Genomic DNA, 20,707 nt, shown 5'->3' with positions numbered 1-20,707 from the left:
AGAACTCCTTTCCATAAAACTGAGGCTTTACAGACTGATGATTCCTTTGTCCGCCAACCTCCCTCTGAGCTGCCATATTTGCTCTTGATGAGCGTATTCCACAATGACCCTTTTTCAGTTTCGAGTCTCCAAAACCATTTACCTAGAAGTGCCCGGTTCATTGTTTTGAGATTTCTGATTCCTGCACCACCATCTTGCACATGCTTGCACACCTCCTTCCATTCAACCAAATGGAGTTTTTGTTTTCCCTCATTTCCATGCCATAGAAAGTCTCTTCTAAGGCTATCAAGAGTTAGCAGAATTGATGTCAGGCATTTGTACAAGGACATGAAATATAGGGGCAGATTTGATAAAGCTGATTTTATCAAAGTTAGCCGACCTCCCAAAGATAGGTATATGCACTTCCATCTAGCGAGATATTTCTCAAATCTTTCAATAACTTTGTCCCATAAGCGCTTTAGAGGTTTTCCTATACATAAAGGCAGGCCTACAAACGTTGTTGGAAGAGTTCCCATTGGACAGTCAAAATGGTCAGCGTATCTTTGTGTTTCTTCTTCCTCCATATTTACACCAAACATCTTTGATTGTAAGATTGATTTTGAGACCCAAGACTGCCTCGAAGCAGCGAACTATAGTGTGCAGATTACTCACTTTTGTCTGCTCTACTTCACAAAATAGGAGGGTATCGTTGGCGAACTGAATATGAGATATCGAATTTTCCATACCTTTCACCGTGAATCCACTGACTATGCCTTCTTCTTGACCCTTTCTCAACATTGCCAACGATTAGGAATAAAAATGAGGATGAAGGGTCGCCTTGTCTCAATCCTCTAGAACTACTAAAGAATCCTTTTGGGGATCCATTAAGTAATACGGAAAAGAAGGTAGAGCAGATACATTCCCCCATCCATCAAATCCACTTTGCCCCAAAGCCCATCCGATTCAAGAGGTAATGAAGGAAAGTCCAATCTACGTGGTCGTAAGCCTTTTCAAGGTCAAGCTTACTTATGAGTCCCTTGTAACCAGAGATGAAAAATTTGTGCCCTTGCCTCTTCTACTTTGAATTTGCCTACTTACTATAAAAGCGCCTTGATTTTCCGATATGACTTTTGGAAGAATTGCTTTGAATCTTGTGGCGAGGACTTTCGCAAGGATTTTGTATGGGCTTCCGATGAGGCTAATGGGTAATGAAGTCTTTCAATTTATCCGCCCCTTCAATCTTAGGGATGAGGGCTATGAATGTGGCACCTAGATCCTTAGAGAGGTGGCTCTTGTTGAAGCATTTATCCATAAAGTCCAAGATATCCTTTCTAAGAAGCAGCTAGAACTTTTGAAAAAATAGTATTGGGAAACCATCGGGTCCGGGGGCTGTCTTCGCACATAGAATTGAGAGCGAGTTTAACCTCTTCTTCTGAAGAAGGTTTCTTAACATAGTCCATGTCCTCTGAGGATAGGCAAGGGAAGGTTAAATTAAGTCTCGGTTGCATCCAACGATTGCATGTAAGTAAATTTTCATAAAACCGGACGATGGAATCTCATATTTGTGCTCTTTTTGTAGTTCAGACACCATCAACAACCACATTGCTGATCTTGTTAACCCGGGCTTGTGCACTACCCATACTGTGAAAGAAACTGGCATTCTTATCCCCTTCCTTCAACCACAAAGCTCTAGACTGCTAGCGCCACTTAATTTCGTCTTCTTTAGAGAAAGCTAAGTATTTGGTTGATATCTCTAGTCTTTTGGACATTTCCTCTTCAGAAAGCTGACCCATTTCTTCGTTCAAGTTCATGGATTTTTGAATTCTGCTTCCCTAGCACCTAACACCTCTTCTTTTTCCAAATTTTAATTTTTTTTTATTTTAGCATCTTGAGCTTGCGGCTTAACCTTCGACCTCGAAAGTGGACCACCATTCCCCGATCAAATCTTTGAATATGTCAATTTCCAGCCATGTTGACTCGAATCTAAAAGGTTCTGGTCCCCAGTTTTCATTCTTCACTTCCAAAATAATTGGCCTATGATCAGAAATCAGACGCGGGAGACTTCTGTGAGTCAGATGTGGGAATTTCTCTATCCAATCCTGAGAAGTAAGAAATCTGTCTAAACTTGATACGATCAGATATGATCGATTGTTGGACTATGTAAATTTTGCTCCCCCTAAAGGCAAATCTACGAAATCGTGTTTTGACACCCACTCAGAGAACCTTCGCATGCTGTTAGTTACTTGACCCCCGCTAGATTTCTTGTAAGAAAATTGCACTATATTGAAATCACCACCTGTGCACCAAGGTAAGCTCCATTTCTGCCTGATATTGGAGAGCTCGACCCACAGTTGGTCTCGAATAGAAGGAGAACAAGGGCCATAAATTGGAGTGAAGACCTAAGTGAAATTAGTGGAACAACATTGGAGAACCACAAACACGAAATAAGAGCCAGAGAAGCTTTCAATCAATTTCCATGTGTCTTCCAAGCGACAACAATACCCCCCGCGGAACCAAACACATTTAAAGCCACCCAGTCAAAGTTTGGAAATCCCCAAATGGATTTCAACATACCTTTATCGAATGACTGTAGCTTGGTTTCTTGTAGTGCTATTATGTCAGCCTTTGATTTCCTGCAAATCTTCCTGACCTGATCTCTTTTCAAGCTACAACCCAACCCCCTAACATTCTAAGATAGAATTAACATTTGTCACCAACTCTACTCGTTCTAGCCCTCTTGCTTCCACCAGATTTACTGGAAGCATCGTAATTAGTCGAACATTCTATTTGGAGATCTTTTCATTTTCGACAATTGTTCTTCCTGAATTCTTTGATCTCCCTTCCCTTTGATGAAGTGAACGAAATAAAAAACATCCTTGTTTCGGACTCCAAACGAGTTACTGACCATACCAGCGACCCTCTGAAGGATATCCTTTTGACCAATTTATTTGCGCCTCGGATAGGTTGATCTCTTCATGGTGTTCAGAAGTATCGATTTAGCCTATCGAGAACTTAGAGATGGCCGTGTTTCTTTTTGGTCCTTTTGTTGCGCACAATGTAGTTACGATCAAGGCTTCTTCAAGCAGGCAATTCTTGAGATTTATGGCTTTGATGGCTAGTGAAGCTTCTTCTTCTAGCATGCCCCCATCATCAGATTCCTCGTCAGAGTCTTGAGTGCTCATATCAGAAGTCGTCCCTTTTCTGCATGTTGGTTTCCTTTTTATAGAGGCCCAAACTATGGGGTCTGACAAAAGTGATGCAACTTTATTCATATTTGATGGTCATGCATATGTTTCAGTGTTACCTTCCCAATAACCCTCATATGTCTGTTTCATCGTGGCGAACATAGATAATGTGATTGATCGAGTCATGAGTATCACATGCCCTCTTCAAACATTCATGTCTATATGATCTTCATCGCTTGAAAGATTTCAGCAGTAGCAAGGCATTCCGTAACAGTAACAATGGGTTGAAAACTATTTACCGATATGGTCGAAACAGCTTGTAACGGGCAATATTTTTTATTTTTTCAAAAAATTCCAGAAAAATATGGAAAAAATTCCAAATATTTAGAAGATTCAAATATGTATTCTTTTATGGTTTTGGAAATGTTTATGATGGCGTTTCGGCCTGTTTGAATTTTATAAACTTGACAAACTTAGATTGATTAAACTCATGATTTCCTAAATATGTAATACCAACGATTCAATATAAATAAGATGATATGAGCATGAATATAATAATGAGACAACTATATATTTAAATAACCATTTTACCATAGAAAACCATTAGATGTTAATACATTAAGTATTAACTAAAAAGTGAACTATAAGTCAAAACATAAGTCATAAAAAGCTCAATGGGCAAACATAAATATAAAATATTACAATTTATACACACCAATTGTGTTACCACCAAAATGAGGATCTTGATGCCATGGTTGCTCGACCTTGACTCGTGATCATCCGGCTGCAACTGTGGAACAATTGCCGCATATCCATAATAACTAGAGCTGGAGGGAAAGACCATGTTAATGAAATCCGAGGATGATTGATTACGATTATAACTGGCATTGCCACTAGGAATGTGCTATGTCGAACCCGCGTAAGAATATCCACCAGTGTTATACGTAGACTGATAGTCATAGTCATACCCACACTGCCCCTAGTACTGCTTGCACGACTGAGACTGAGAGTGAGGCTGCAATGATAATAACTTGGATTCAATCTGAGTATCCATATCCCCTGTATCGACCTGCTCCATATTGATCATATCGATCAGGACTAGTCCAACAAGAAAGTGCCTCAGGCTGCCCATTATGTCCATGGTTATATCCATATCCATATCGTTAGCCTACTGATGTCCTAATGTTTCATCTCCTCCAGTGCCACTGGTGTCTGCCTCCCCATGATGCTCCTCCCATGGTTGGTCATATCATGATTCAATACACTCACAAGTTCGACCTTTGGTCAATCGATGCACATCGGGCTTGAACTTTATCAATGGTTTTACCCCTTGTGCTCAATAACTCTAAAGGTAGGATCAACATGTGCATCATCATCATCATCATTATTTGTCTCGGTTTTACTGCTGCTACTCGGCTATAAGATGACTGCACGACTCTCTTACTGCCCCGTGTATAACATTGGGTCGTGCACTACAACGACTATCATCTTCTGCTTCTTTCTCCATTTCTTCCAACCATGGCAGATGTGGGTCCTTTACATTGTAAATGTTGTGTAAGTTTATTGTATAGAAGTCACCTTCTTTAACTAGGTTTGTCTCATGCTTTGAATTCCGTAATTTCAGCTTTATGTTGTAGTGCATGTAGGTGAGCCAATCCAATGTCCTAGCTTGCAAGCTATTCATATTCTTTGAATGGATGAGTGCAAAACAGCTCCAGTTCCTCTAGCAACCAGTGGAAGAAGTTGCCTGGCTTAACGCTTTCACTGCTATTGTCTTGAGAGCCTTTGCACTTTCTCCAAAATGCATCCACTAATCATTTGTATAGAATTAAAGAAGCCCTTTATGTTATGCACCATTTTACATCAGTAATACAACGATTTCTACAATTATATAATAGTATTAAAACATCAGTTTCTTACGTAGAGCTGTTTGAAAGACTGCCCTACCTGCAAGTGCATTGGAGAGGCTTCCTCGGCGAACCATATATTTCCAATCATGGACAATATAAAAAAAAGATTCTAAGCACCGAAATGACAAAATTAAAGATCAATAATCAAAGACTTGTACTCACTTCGTTCAACGTCCTTAATATGCAAATTTGTGCCTAGTCTAATATCTTTATCAAGTTTTTTAGATCAACACGAACCTCTTCATCCTCGACAAATGAAGCATATAACGTTATCACTGATTTAAATAGTATCCTACTTTACAGTAATGACAACAAAGACTTTAATGAGCTGATAAAAATTACTTGGTAATAACTGATAAAAACAATTGTAGAATGAACGTGCATGAGGCATTATTAGAATGGGACTTTACCAGCCGCATGAAGGTCGTGGTGAAGCTGATTTGCCAAATGCTTGTTGATCATCTTCCAGTAATGTTAATAATGTTTACAATCATGGAGAATAGCAAGCTTCGCTTTATCCATAGCATCATAGATGAATCCCATGGTAGGTATCTCATTAGATTCAAGAAGACGAAGGATTCTTATCGGTGGTTATCACGTTGAGGATACTTGCAACCTTCTTCCAATATTTGTTGTCTCTGGCGGTTTGCACAACCTCAACTGGTGTCTTCGACATCTTCTACTCATGTTTTGTGTTGAGCCACTCCTAAGAAGCAAATATCTTGCTCACCTCTCTGCGATGATCTTACAAACTCCTACGAGTAATAAAGTTTGTCGCAAATCAAGTCGTTGCAGGCAAGTAGCTCTCTCCCTTGCATGAACTTCCTCGTTATGGTGACTAGTTGGTTATGTTTGCAGATGAATGTTGCCACTTGTCTTGCTCGTTGTTTAACCTAGTTTGCAACATTCTTCATCTTTTCAATATTTTGTAATATAAGGTCGATGCATTAGGTGACACTTGGTGTTTAGAATAATTTTTCTCTTCTCCATCAACATTTTTCCCATTGACTTGTATGTTGCTTCATCGTCGGTCACAATTTATACTACATTTTTTTCCTTAAATCTCTTCCACCCTTTTATTCATAAGGGTGACAATGTAATATGCATTTTTCTTTGTCTTTAATGCATCAATTGATTTATGAAACACTGTTTGTAATTGGTGTCAGTGTTCGAGTTGTCAGTATCGCCACAAGTTTCGCTGGCCAAAGATAAAGAAACAATATGGTTATCATTGATAATTGGAAATGCGGGGGAAACATGGCGAAAAGGATGGATTTTTTTTTTTTTTGTGAAACTTCAGGAAATGCCTAAATACACATTTGCATATTTAGGAATAAGAAAATTGTAAAAAGAATACATACATAGTTTTCATTTAATGAGGGCCTAAAAGCATGCACTGTCGTAAGAAATCACTCCAATAGTAACCAAAATGCAGCTACCATATAATAATTAAGACATGTAAAAGTAAATGAACTAAAAAAGCACACCTTTCTGAAACCCCTCATCTCCACGTATAGTCATGTGGCCGCACCACACGTCTAAAAAATTCAGACAATTTCAGTCTTAAGGTAGGCCACAATGTACAAATGGTGCAACTTTCATGAGATCCACCTCGTTCATTAGCCACATTGCTTTATTTAAACCATTGAATTAAAAAATGGTGTACAATTCAATCCCTACCATGTGGTCCACTTGAGATTTGGATTAGCTTCATTTTTGGGACCATGCCCTAAAATGAGCTGGAAAAATTGATGGATGACGTGGATATACGACACATACATCAAGGTGGGCCCCATGGTTAGGGAAACACCCACTACGGTGTTACCTGAGAAATACCTAATATGCTCTCGATAAAGCTGATACACAATGCATGTGTCAGCATGGCACAAAAGTGCGAGATGCAATCCATCGATTAAGTTAATCCAACCTTATACACGTATTTCAAAAATAAATATGATCCACTCAGCATGCGGGCCCCAACATGGTAAACATGTGGACCTATTAAAAACTTCACCTTAGTTGTTTAGAGCTGTACATTTGTTTTGCTGAATGTGGCCCACGTGACCAGTAGATCAACCTAATTCTTAGCCTATGGCATCAGTATAGTGGTGCCTTTTTTATTGATGGATTAGATCTTGGACGTATCATGCCATGTAGGCACGCACGTTGTGTACATGAGCTTTATTGCACATGCATGTGGCCTTAGCAAGGCTCCATGGGCAAAATAAATGCTGTAAGGGTGCACTCTTCATGGGAGTTTTATGATTTGTGGCCCCTGCTAATACATGTGGCAATTATGGCATGTATTGAGACGATTGACATAGTGGACAACCACATGGGTGGGCCATACCCAGAAACATTCAAGCGATTTGACGATCCTTAAATGCTTGATCTTTTATTGTGCGGGCCGCTCGAGTTTTGGATTTGTTTCATTTTTGGGCCCAAGTCCTAACATGATATGGCAAAAGAAACGAATGGGGTGGATTTCTAACAAACATCATGGTGGGCCCCACCTTCAAGGATCCACTAAAGCTGTGCTTGGCTATCTAGGACGCAGCTTAGGTACTACCCTTGCTTGTCCTGAGCTCGAAACAAGCTGGGGCTTTGAGGGACCCAGTGTGATGTATGAGTTTATCAACGTCGCCCATCCATTTGGCCATATCATTTTAGGATATAAGCAAAAAAAAAGAAGAGGCAGATCTAAGGCTCAAGTGGACCACACCACAAGAAGCATTGGTGATAATGACGCCCACCGTTGAAAATTTCGTAGGGCCCACTGCGATGTTTATTTGCCATCCAACCTGTTCATAAGGTCACATAGACCTGGGCGAAGGCAAAACACAAGTATTTGCTTAATCCAAAACTTTTGCAGCTCCCACGAAGTTTTTAATGGTGGGCTTTTTAATCCTCACTATGTGGTCCACTTGAGCCTTGGATCTGCCTCATTTTGGGCTTAGATTCTAAAATGATAAGGAAAAATTGGTGGACGATGTTGATAAAAATATACATTACAATGGGCCCCTTAGAGCCCCATCCTGTTTTGAGCTCGAGACAGGTCGGTTGTACCTAATTCGTGTCTGAGTGGATGCCGTCCATCCATTTTTCTAGATCATTTTAGGGCTTGATCCAAATAATGAGGCAAATCTAAATCTCAGATGGACCACACCACAGGAAAACAATAGTGATTGAATGTCCACCATGAAAAACCTCTTAGGATCCACTATAATGTTTATTTGACATCCAACCAGTTGATTAGGTCATATAAACTTGGATGAAGGGAAAAAAAAAAGCTTGATCCAAAACTTGTGGCCCCCATGAAGTTTTCAATGGTGGGCATTCAATCAACACTATTTCCTGTTATGTGGTCCACTTGAGATTTGGACCTACCTCATTTTTGGGATCATACCATAAAATGATCCTGAAAAATGGATGGATGGCGTGGATAAAACACACACATCATGGTGGGCCCCACATAGCACAGACTAGTAGCCACTGGCTGGTTACTGGCAACGTCGATAGCCAATCCATGCCCTTTTCCAGCGAGGTGGGTGGGACGATACCTGTTTGTGGGGCCCACCTCAATGTATGTGTTGTATGTCCACACAGTCTATCCTTTTGCTAGCTCATTTTAAGGCATGACCTAAAAATGAAGTAGATACAACTCTCAAGTGGCCCACTGGCCACGCCACAAGGAATAATGGTCATTGACCATTAAAAACTTTTTGTGGGCCACAAGTTTTGGATCAAGTCGATATTTGTGTTTTTCCTTCATTTAGGTCCGTGTGACCTTATGAACAACTTGGATGGGAAATAAACATTACAGTGGACCCTAGCCCCTATGAAGTTTTTACTAGTGGGTGTTCTATGACCACTGTTTCTTGTGGTGTGGTCCACCTAAGATCTAGATCTGCTTCGTTTTTTGGACCATGCCCTAAAATGACATGGAACAACGAATGAACGGTGCAGACATACGATGCATACATCGAGGTGAGTTGCACACAGTCATGCATATCATGATCATTGCATCCATAAGAAATAAAAATGAAAAGGGAAAGTGAGGGTCAAAGCTGACCATTTCAAAGCCCTAAAATCATTCTCTCTTTCAAATTGGAGCATTTTCAATCCCCTTCAATGCAAAAATTGTGGATTGTTTGCAAAAGGAGGAAATTTTGACGAAAGATCGCAAGAAGATTCCTACACCCTCACTGAAATCCTTAAATTTCCTAGTTTTTTCATACCTTTGAAGATCGGACTGTCAATATGCAATCCAAGCACTTCTTGATCTTCCAAAAGTATTTCAAAGTTGCTGAAATTAAATTTGTCAAACACTTCGAAAGAAAAAAAGGTAATTGTTGTTTTTATTTTTATTTTATTTTTGAGTATTTAATCTGGACATGGCTTGAATTTATTGCCGAATGAAAACGTTGAATTTTTTAAAACCTTTTTATCGACGATAATAGGGCAGTTGTTGGATAACAATAGTAACTTATAGATGATAATTTTAAATTGTTGAAAAATCTGAAAAAATCGGTGAAAATTCACCGATCTCTGGAAGAGAAATGAAATATACAGTGTTCGGTTCTGGAGAGCCACTGATACCGAAATTATCAGCGACAATTCGATATTGTCGCCGACAACTAAAACACTGATTGGCGGTACACCATAAAATTAATCATGCTATGTTTGGTTGGGCAATTTAACCATCGCACATAATAGTGCATCCTCTGGCTTGCCTTACAGCTCTAAAGGTGGACATTACGCTCTCACAATTTAGTGCTCCGCATCTTTCCACTTCTTCATAATCTCCTGAGCCATGGGTGCCTTAACTTGTTCGCCTGCCTTTGCCATTGCATCGATCACCACTTGCTAGTAGGAGGAATTGGTAACATTTGGAGCTATGTTGCTATATATGAATAGCTTGACTTCTTCTTTGCCAAGCTTCTTAACTGCAGTTGTACCCCACATTTTAACCTCTTCTTATTTTTCGTCTCCTTCCTAAAACAAAATCAGATCACATGAGGGTCTCTTGGGCTCCACCACATCATCATTCATGGGGGAGGCACTTGAAGGCTCTCGTCTGGCTGAAGGCACGTCGTAAACCACGAAACATATCTCAACTCCCACTCCTACCCTCAGCCCCAATCCCACTCCCACTCCTAGCCCCATTCTCATTCCCACTGCCCCCCACGTCATGTGCGCCCTCCCCCCAAACATGCACCGATGCTCTTCATCTTCATGAGCAGTGCACACACCTTCTCTTGTCACCATCATCACCTCTTGATCTAAATCCTCACCGAACTCAATGTTTTTATCATCATCAATGCCCATATAATCAGGACTAAACACCTCTTGTCAGGCTGCACCAAGAGCATCTTGCTTTTCCTTCTTTATGCTAGCTTTCTTCTTCTTCATCTCTTCCAAATTTCATCGCATCATCTATATTACCTCTTTTAGCATGCTTGTACACCATGCAACTTGTCCTTTTTGATGTGCCGAATGCTGTTTGACTCCTGTAATGCTACCGGTTATTATTTTGTCACAATACTTGCATTCCGTGGAGTGCCTGCCCCCAATCACTCTTCAAAATGATGCCACTGAATACCTTCACTTCCTGTTTGGGCTGCCATTTTCTCCTGCTCACAATGCAAGTCAACATAAGTCCACAACTCACAAGCATGGTATGCCAATACAGTTTCGTAATGGCTGTAACAACCGTTATAGAAAAAATGGCTTGTAATGGTCCTGCAGGCCGTAATGGGGCCGAAACGGATTTAAAATATCTTGCTTACAAATCACTATAACCCCAAACTACTTTAAAGGAATCAAGCTCCTAACCTGCCAAAATATAAACATATAAACAAATTCAATTAGGCAAATCAGAATTCAAAATTAAATTCCAAGTATTTCAAACATCCACACTTAAAAGAAAAGAAAAGAAAAAAACCAGTTTTGCTGAATTATATGAATTGACACTATTCATTCTGGAAATTAGCCAAAGTAAAAGATTATGAAAAATAGAAAATGAGATGCAAAAATGTGATCTAAGTCATGCATTTGTAGATTTAATCATTCTACATGTATTCCAACCATCCACACTCAAAAGAAAAGAAAAGAAATCTAATTTTGCCAAATTTTATGAACTGACACTATTCATTACAGAAGTTACCTGAAAACAAAAAATTATAAATAAATAGAAAACGAGATGCGAAAATCTTATTTAAGGCATGCATTTGTAAAACTAAAGATTTTACATATATTCCAACCATCCACATTCGAAAGAAAAGAAAAAAACAAACCAATTTTGCTAATTTTATGAAGTGACACTATTCATTACAGAGATTATCTGAAAATAAACAATTATAAATAAATAGAACATGAGATGTGAATATCTGAGCTAAGGCATGCATGTGTAGATCTAATGATTCTATATGTACTCCAACCATCCACACTCAAAAGAAAAGAAAAGAAAAGAAAAATCTATTTTTGCCAAATTCTATGAACTGACACCATTCATTTGAAAAATTAGCTGAAAATAAAATATAAAAACAATAGAAAATGAGATGCAAAAATCTGATCTAAGGCATGGATTTGTACATTTAATGATTCTACATATATTCCAACCATCCACACTCAAAGAAGAAGAAAAAAACTAATTTTGCTGAATTTTATGAATTGACACCATTCATTCCAAAAATTACTTGAAAATAGAAAGTTACAAAAAATGAAAATGAGACGCAAAAAATTGAACTAAGGCATGCATGTGTAGATTTAAAGATTCTACGCGTATTCCAACCATCCACGCTCAAAAGAAAATAGAAGAAAAAGCTGACACTATTCATTACAGAATATTTCTACCATGGTTGGAGGACTTTGTGGCACATGTGCCAGCATGGTATGGTTGTTGCAGGGTCTAGGATATTCATCCAGTGGGGCATGCTATGGTCACACGTTGGCCCAAAAATCTGGCTGGTCCTCTTATCAGGTAGGTGATGCTTGTGTTTAGAATATGACCTTGGTCATATTCTTTTAACCAACAATTTCCTTTGTACATGTGTGGCCTGCCTAACGAGCAAACTGGCATATTTTCAGGCCAAGGAATCTTCAGTGGGACCTGTCTGATAAGTGATTTGGATCTTTCTCAAATTTGCCTCATTGCCATTTGTTGGGGGGCAAGTGCCTGAAAAGTGTACTATTTTGAATTCAGATAGCATTCCTCATTTCTTCTAATTGGCATTGAATCTCCCATTACTTCTCCATGAGGTACTGTTACATATTGCCTGCATGTAGTTGTGCTGGTTCCAGTCCTTAGAAAGAAGATAACACGTACTATTTTCATGCTGAGATGTGGATAAAAAAGCAGCTGTGAAAAATTTTAATTGAGTTATTTTAATCTTTGAAGTTATTACTTCTGCAAGTGCGGTAGATGCAATGTTAAGAATGGGTGATGGTTAACACTGTAAAGGTACTGCAGGTTGCAGCAGGGCAAGTTGCCAGCACTGGGATAGTTGCTTTGAGCTATGTGCAAAAGGTATCCGAGAAGGTAAGAAAGATCGACTAATTATTTTTTGCGTCATAAAAAAAAAGAATTACTTTTTGAGTTTTGGAGGTTTGCTAATTCCACATGTGCTTATACATGTCCACTGTACATATTACCTTTGTTGAAAATTTGAGCTGTCCATCTGGCGGATCCCACCATCCTGATGGCATTAAAACTTGTGCCGTCCTCTCATCTGTTGGGCCCCATCATGTCGATGTCCTGGACTTAAAACAAGTTTGGCAACTTCATCATGTGGGCCAGAGTGTAAGAAGCAAAACCAATTATTGCACAGCTTTATTTATTTAATGGTGACGTTGTCAACCACCTGGACGAGCGAACCTGTCTGAATTTTGGGCCAGGGCATGTGGCATGTTGCCTTTGATTTGGTGTTGAGAGGGGGTTGGGATATATGTTACGTGTTGAATTAAGCAGGTGTTCAGATTTTGACAAATTCTGTATTTATGTGGTCTCGTGTTCCTATTGACATGCAGGTTTCTCTCGCATCAGATTTCTTATACAATCCAATGACAAGAGATGCAACTGCAAGTGTTGGTTATGATTACATGCTTCGACAGGTATTTTTGCTGTGTGTTATTTGCATGTCAAGGTTAAACATCTCGAGTTTTGATCCTTCATTTTGTTGTGGAATGGAACTTTTATGGTGGGTTGCTTGTACATACCTTGTGTATCATATGCAGGTAAGTATCCTAATCTTTAGGAAATCTTTGTAGCATTAGTTTTCTCTTTAGTTGCACCAACGTTCTACCTAGGTGCAGTTCGTGCTTTGAATCACGCTCAGACTCACTCTCTCACTCATGCTCCCACCTCATGGCTGTTTATACATTCCAAACAGACTTTAATCTCCACTCACCTGTATTTGCTGCCACTTCTCTTCACGCATTATGCGACTATAGTTTTCTCCAAATCCAGTGAGTCCACTCCACCCAGCTATTTGAATTTCTTGTTTTTTGGGAGAACTTAAGCTTCATTTTGTGAGGAATGCAAAGATAGATGGATTTCTTTTCTTCCGGTTATGGGATGGGTCTCACACTGACAGCTCAACATGAACATGATCCTGTCATCATGCAAGTTCCAGCCAGAAAATGTAGGATGAAATAGTATTGACTCCTTCCATTCTATTTTATGGATGGGGTGCGCAAGCCAATGGGCTCTAGCTAAGCCGTCTCTGTGGCCACATACAGGATCGAAAGATACACAGATAACTTCTCTTTTCCTCATCAAATGAACCCTTAGTGCTTTTGTAGCATTTCACTCTGGGAAGAACTAGTCATGACTCAATAAATGGTGACGATTTGTGTAAATATACATGAATCTTATATTTGAGAATTTCAAGAACTGATAATTGTCCTCGACCAAGTTTTAAAACTAATACTTGACTCAACTTGAAAGTCTGTTGAGTTTAGTAACTCAGTTGAGTTTTTCAAGTCTTGACCTCCAAGACTTGGTAATATTTAGTATTTAAAATTTTTGAATATTGTAGTCTTGTTGAGACAAGTTTTATTGAGATTTTTTTTTTTTTCGGTTTTGGTTTTGTCGAGTCGAATAAAGTCAAATGAGTCAACTAAGCCTGAATGTGTCCCAAGGTTCTGAATATCCGTATTGTGGGGCATATCAGCCGGGCTCCAAAACAATATGCTATGGGTCGAATGGGACCATATTGAACTTGTATTGGCTGAAAAGTTTTTAACCCCAAATAAAAATTGAAAAGTTATATGAGTGTTGATACACGTTGATGCAACCTGTTGTTTTTTGAGACATGCCCAAGTCACCCTGTAAAATAGTGAAAAGAGAGATGGAATAGGGAAGAAGAAAGAGAGAGAAGTGAAAAGAGAGTTAGGCCACCCCCCCCCCCCCCCCAAATAAGTAAATAAAAAAAATGAAAGATTCACAATTATAGAAATGCCATTAATAATAAAAGAAAAAATTCCCTTTATGTCATAGACCAAAATAACCCATCTAAGTGAGCCAGTGTAGGCCGATATCAGATTCACTAACACTCCCTCTTAAGCTAGAGCATGGATATTATCTATGCCAAGCTTGGAATATATGCGCTGCCTGACTGGAACGAAGAGCCTTGGTGAACACATCAACAAGTTGGTCCTGAGATCGAACGTATGAAGTAGGGATTTCGCCCTTGGAAACTTTCTCACATATGAAGTGATATTCGAATTTGATGTGTTTAGTTCTTTAATGATAGATTGGATTGTTTGGTATATGTGAAGTAGCTTGATTGTTACAAAATAACTACATAGGTAGGTGTACTGTAAATCCCATTTCTTGCAACAATTTCTTGATCGACATCAACTCACAAGAGGTATGGGCCATTGCTTTGTACTCCGCTTCGCTACTTAATCAGGCCATCACTCTGCTTCATGCTCGTCCAAGTGACCAGATTTCCTCTACAAATTTACAATATCTAGTAGTGGATTGTCTATCTGCTACGGAACATGCCCAATCTACATCTGAATATCCTAGGACTTGGAGATGACGATTTCGTTTATACAAAATTTCTTAACTTGATGCTCCTTCTAGCTAACGCAAAATTCGAATAATTGCTTCCATGTGAGGTACTTTTGGAGAACTCATGAATTAGCTTACCATACTGATTGCATATGATATATTTGGTCGAGTAATACTTAAGTTTTCCAACGAATCTTCTGTACTTCCCCAGATCCTCCATTGCATGTCCTTGATCACTTGCAAGCTTGTGATTAGGATCCATTGGAGTGTCAACTAGCTTGGTCTTCATAAAATATTTCTGTAGAGATAGATGAACTCCTTTGGATATGGCAACTAATATATCAAAGAAATATCGAAGATGACCCTGATTTTTTTTGTGAGAAAATGTTGTTGAAGATACTTCTTAAGTTCTTCAATCCCCTTATTGTTGCTTCCTGTAACAACACTATCATCCGCATATACTACAAGCACAATGAGACTTGAGTACCCTTTTGTACAAAAACGGAATGATCAACATGAATTCTAACAAAGCTGTAGTTTCATATAACCTTACTGAACTTGTCAAACCATGCATGTGGAGACCGTTTTAACTCATAAATTGCCTTTCACAGTTTACATACTTTGTTAAACGCCCCTTGAGCAATAAATCTGGGATGTCGCTTCATATAGACTTCCTCTGTAAGCTCACCATGAATGAAGGCATTTTTTATGTCCAGTTGGAAGAGGGGCTAGCCATGATTAACTACTACAGACAATATAACCCAAATGGGATTCAACTTGGCCACAGGAGAGAAGGTTTTATTGTAATCAACACAAAGTGTTTGAGTGGTACCCCTTAGTGACTACGCAACCCTTCAACCGTACCATTAGGATAAAACTTGATTGTGTTCCCATGTGTCATTCCGATGAAGTGCATCTATCTCTTCCTCCATAGCCCGCTTCCACCCTTTATATAATAGAGCTTCCTCGTATGACTTGGGAACAAAATGAAAAGACAAGGATGTGGCAAAGTTGTGGAAATTTGGAGTTAAGCAATGAAAGGAAATATATTTAGAGATGGGATGATCGGTACATGTATGCTTACATTCTTTTAGGTCTATAGGAATATCAAATATATTTGGAGAACGCGTTAGACCATAAATCTCTGAAGAAGATATGCTGGACGGCACGTCATGATGGGTTGTATCATCTTTCCGTTTTCGTCGCGAGTAGACCTTTAGCTGAGGCACAAAGGGAATAGAAGAGGCAGTAGATGATGGAGGTTGGATGTCTTCGTTTACTGCAATAGTTACGGGAACAATTTCTGTATTAAGAGATTTGCTATCCTTTGAGAAGAATGTAGTAGATTACAAAAGCTAACATCTTCATATACATATTATCTTCAAAGTGATGGATTATAACAATGATAATCCCTCTGTGTGTGAGAATATCCAAGAAAAAAACATTCAACTCTTTGAGGATCAAATTTATCATTACCAGACTTTAACTAATGGGCAAAATAAACACATCCACAAACTTTAGGAGGTAGCGGAAACAACAGACTATTAGGAACAAAATTTGATGAGGTGATTGACTCTTTAAAACAGATGAAGCCATCTGATTTATCAGAAACATGCTGTGAGTACCGCATCACTTCAAACGCTTTTAGGAACATTAGCGTGAATTAAAAGAGCATGAGTTACTTCAAGGAGGTGATTATTTTTCCGTTCTGCACCCCGTTTTATTGTGGTGTGTGCGTGCATGATGTCTGATGTATGAATCTTGTGTGTGTGTGTGTGTGTGTGTGTGTGTGTGTGTGTGTATATATAAACCTGACAAAAAACTTGAGAAATGTACTCCGTGGCATTATCATACTGCAACATAGACACTACTGAATTAAACTGATTTTGTACTTCCATGTGGAAAGTCTTAAAAATAGAAATAATTCAGATCTATCTTTCATTAAATAAAGCCATGTTATTCTCGAATAATCATCAACAAACTTAACAAAATGTATCGCTTCAAAAAATGAAAAAAAGAAGCTTATATCCAGACCTACTAAATATTCTAACTAGACCCCAAACATCTGAATAAATTAAAGAGAAAGGAACTAAATGATGCTTCTCAACAAATGGCGGCAAAGTAGAATGGTGATGCTTGCTCAGCTGACACACACCACATTATAAACATGACACTGATGACAAGAAATGACACGTTTAAGAATCTTCAGTGATGGATGACCGAGTTGATAGTGCCATTAATAGGCTAAGTTATCTTTTTGTGTTGCTGCACCCACAACATCATGCTCATGTCTTCCACCAATCTTTCACTTCGTCTTTAGGTCTTGGAAAATACAATGTGAAAGATAGAAAACGACGCAACAATTAAGGGATTTGGTAAGTTTGCTAACAGACAGAAAGCTCAAATGAAATTTTGGACAAATAAAGCAGTGAATAATGAAAGAGAGGGACTTGTATGAAGGATACCCATTCCACATACTTTCAATTGTGTACCATTTGCTAGAGTGACGGAAAAGCTTGTTAATGAGCCCTCAATATACGAGAACACACTAAGATTGACCCGTCATATGATTGCACGCTCCAGAGTCAATTACACATGGAGTATGAGAAGTGGATCATAAAAAAGTCATCCTAGAGGTCATGAATGTAGCCGTAGGGGTGGAAATAGTTGTTGAAGTAGTAGATACAGACTGATTCTCTAGATTGTTCAACAACTTCGAATATTCTTCTTGAGTTAGAGTAACCATCTCACCAGTCACACGTGTCTGTGTAGCCCTAGATATAAAATTAGCCAGAGGAGGCCCCATACTCTCTCCAGTATGGGAAGCTTGATTAGCTCAAGCAGCCTTTCCATGGAGGCCCCAACATTTTTCATCAGAACGATTGGAGAGGAGAGCCCACAATGTGTGCACTTCTTAGGTCCATGACTTCCACCATGACCACCTCATATGTCACCGCGGCCACCATTCCGGCCCTAACCAGAGAATGATGCTAGAGTTGAGAGCTATTTATATGCTCCACTTGTGGAGCCCAAAGGTATACGTTGGAGGCGTGCATACACCTCTTTTAAAGATAACAAATCTTTGCTACTCAAAATCCGTGTATGAACCGGTTCATATTCACATTTCAACTCAGATAAGAACTTGGCCACCCGAAACTCTTCACGTTGCTGTGTAATTTATCCAAATCGGTAGTCAAGGGCTGATGCACGTTTAACTCTTCCCACATTCCTTTGAGTTTGGAATGGTATTCACCCAACTTATCTTCTTGTTGGAGCTTGAATATTTCTTCATATAACTCAAGTATGAGAGATGTTTTTATTAGATAAATCTCTCTTGTAGAGCATCCCACACTTTGCTGTATCCAGAAACATGAAATTTGCACTTAAGAAGGTATCATATTATTTCATAACTAGGTCATAATTTGAGCGTTTTCTTGGATTTATTGGTTATAAGTCTTGGATTCATCATTAGGTTTCTCTGTGGGTAGATATTGCAATTTTCCCTTGGCCACGAGAAAAACTTGGATTGACTTAGATCACTGTAAATAGTTTGTCCCATTTAACTCAATAGAGTAGACCCCTAAAAAATTAGATGGGTTTATAAATCCAAATTTTGGGTCTCTTTTTTTTCTCCATAACAAATGAAAGAAGAGTACTTCACATGTACAAGCATGTGCTGATCTTACACAATCGATAAGCACCACACTTGAACATTTCACATGATGTACACATCACCTCAGACAGAAGAATGATGAGCCCACATGTCTGTTGCTTAACCTCCAACCGATCATGGAGAAATGTAGTCATGAACATAACAACCAACACAGGTAAACAAGTCACATGATTGCAATGATCACGTGTGAGGTGATATTATTCAAGAAGTTGATGTCTTCATTTCCCCATGCACACATGGGCCATTACAAAAGGTCCAACACACAAAAGAAACAAAAAAGAAACTCTAGGTTTCTTAAGAAGTTTTTAGCACAAGCAAGATAAGGGACACCAAGAAATAAAATAAAAGAAGAAATAAGAAGGATCAGAAACAATGAAGCTGATACCATGTAAAATAGTGCAAAGAGAGATGGAATAGAGAAGAAGATAGAGGAGGGAAGAGAATGATGGACTGAGTTAGGCTTCACCACGAAGAGGAGAATGGACTGAGTTAGGCTCAAACCCAACCCAACCCCCCCTCCCAATCTACGTTTATATTATGAAAGTTTCATAATTACAGAAATGCCATTAATAGCAAATGCAAAACTCCCGTCCTAGACCAAAATAACCTATCTATGTAGGCCTATGTACGCCCATACCACATTCATTAACACACCCTTTTTATCGTGTATTAGCTACATCCAATATAGATATAATGTGCCCATATTGCTGAGACACTACAGTTTTTCCAAAGCATAATGAGTCCTGATGTCATCGTTTTATTTTTTTTTCAAATTTCCTGGAGTCTCGATGGAATCTGATCAAGTCCAGTTGAGATTCTCTGAGTTTTCAACCATAGCCCTCAAGCTATTGTAGCTCCTTGTCCTTTCAATCTTTCTATCAGTCAAAGAACTCTATATTGAATATATTGAAATGTATGCTTAATCATGTGAATAACATTCAATCTCACATGATTCTTGCAGAGTCGTCTTAGGGGGAAGTTGGATTCCAATGGGTGTGTTGGTGCCCTTCTGGAAGAGCGGTTAAATATGGGTGTCAATTTTCTTCTTTCTGCAGAGGTGAGCACGATCATATGCTAGTTCTTAATCTACAAATTTCATACCTAAAATGATTAAGATTTGTTGAAGTCCACACACCTTTATGTGGTTTGCATCCAACCCATGCATCATGTGATCCCCAATGACCCAGCTCAAAAATCAGGCCAGTTAACCCATCAGGCAGACTACGTGTAAAAAAACAATGGATTGGTTTGAAAAAATTGCCAACTGAGTGCTTCGCAGATGAATGAACTGGCCTGATTTTTTGACCAGGTCTTCTACATGGTGGGGCCCATCTATGCACAGATATCCAATTGTGCAGAGGTGGGTGGGCTCAGCAAAACCCATTAATTTGGAATGCACAGTCGAGATATCCTATGTCATTTGTCAGTTTGGAGCTTGGATCAATCTATATGGGTGCCTTGCAGATTGATCACAAAAAGAAAGACTACAAATTCGGCTTTGGCATGACAATTGGAGAGTAGAGGAAGCTTCTCCCATCTTTTTACCAGGCATGGGCTTTTTCTTTTTCTACCTGCTGCTGTTTTCACTGGTTCGGCCTCCTTCATAGCATTAAGAGCAGCTTGTTGAGTTATTTGAGCAGCTATTCTTTGGGAAGAAGGTAACAAAAGCAATTCCCATTTTGCATTCGACTCTTGAGTTAGATTTCAGTGCAGTAGGGAGCACCCGACGTAGTGGCTTTTGCTATCATTTGGTAATCTGGCATTTGAAGCGTTGAGTTTGGGAAATGTCTGATAGCTTGATTGGCAAATTTAAGAAGGATGTGTTTTAGGTCTTAGTTTTAAAACTCGAAAGCTTGACTCGACTAGATGTCTAGCCGGGTCGGTTCAAGTCGAAGACTTGACTGAGTCTTTATGTTTCATAGTTTAAAGTTATATAGTTTTA

The 20,707-nt window shown here is 39.0% G+C and overlaps 1 protein-coding gene across 4 annotated transcripts in view; it reads left to right on the top strand.

The window, feature by feature from the left end:
• Window positions 1-20,707, top strand: part of LOC131251119 (mitochondrial import receptor subunit TOM40-1-like) — a 36,171-nt gene extending 15,464 nt beyond the window's left edge. The window contains exons 8-11 of one of the 4 annotated variants that reach the window (XR_009173592.1): window positions 11,919-12,056; window positions 12,164-12,260; window positions 12,546-12,614; window positions 13,103-13,157. Coding sequence is in view for 2 of the 4 variants with exons in the window: in XM_058251639.1 (XP_058107622.1) it covers window positions 12,546-12,614; window positions 13,103-13,309; window positions 19,727-19,822; window positions 20,230-20,286 (429 nt within the window). In the remaining 2 variants the exon portion in view is untranslated. Of the gene's footprint in view, window positions 1-11,918; window positions 12,057-12,163; window positions 12,335-12,545; window positions 12,615-13,102; window positions 13,310-19,726; window positions 19,823-20,229 lie in introns of those variants that run through there. The other 3 variants (XR_009173591.1, XM_058251639.1, XM_058251640.1) reach the window with 3 other exon arrangements.

The sequence above is a fragment of the Magnolia sinica genome, chromosome 7, assembly GCF_029962835.1.
Source record: "Magnolia sinica isolate HGM2019 chromosome 7, MsV1, whole genome shotgun sequence".
Classification (NCBI taxonomy): Eukaryota; Viridiplantae; Streptophyta; class Magnoliopsida; order Magnoliales; family Magnoliaceae; genus Magnolia; species Magnolia sinica.
Note: the sequence above shows the minus strand (reverse complement) of the source record. Positions and strands in the feature narration are given on the sequence as shown.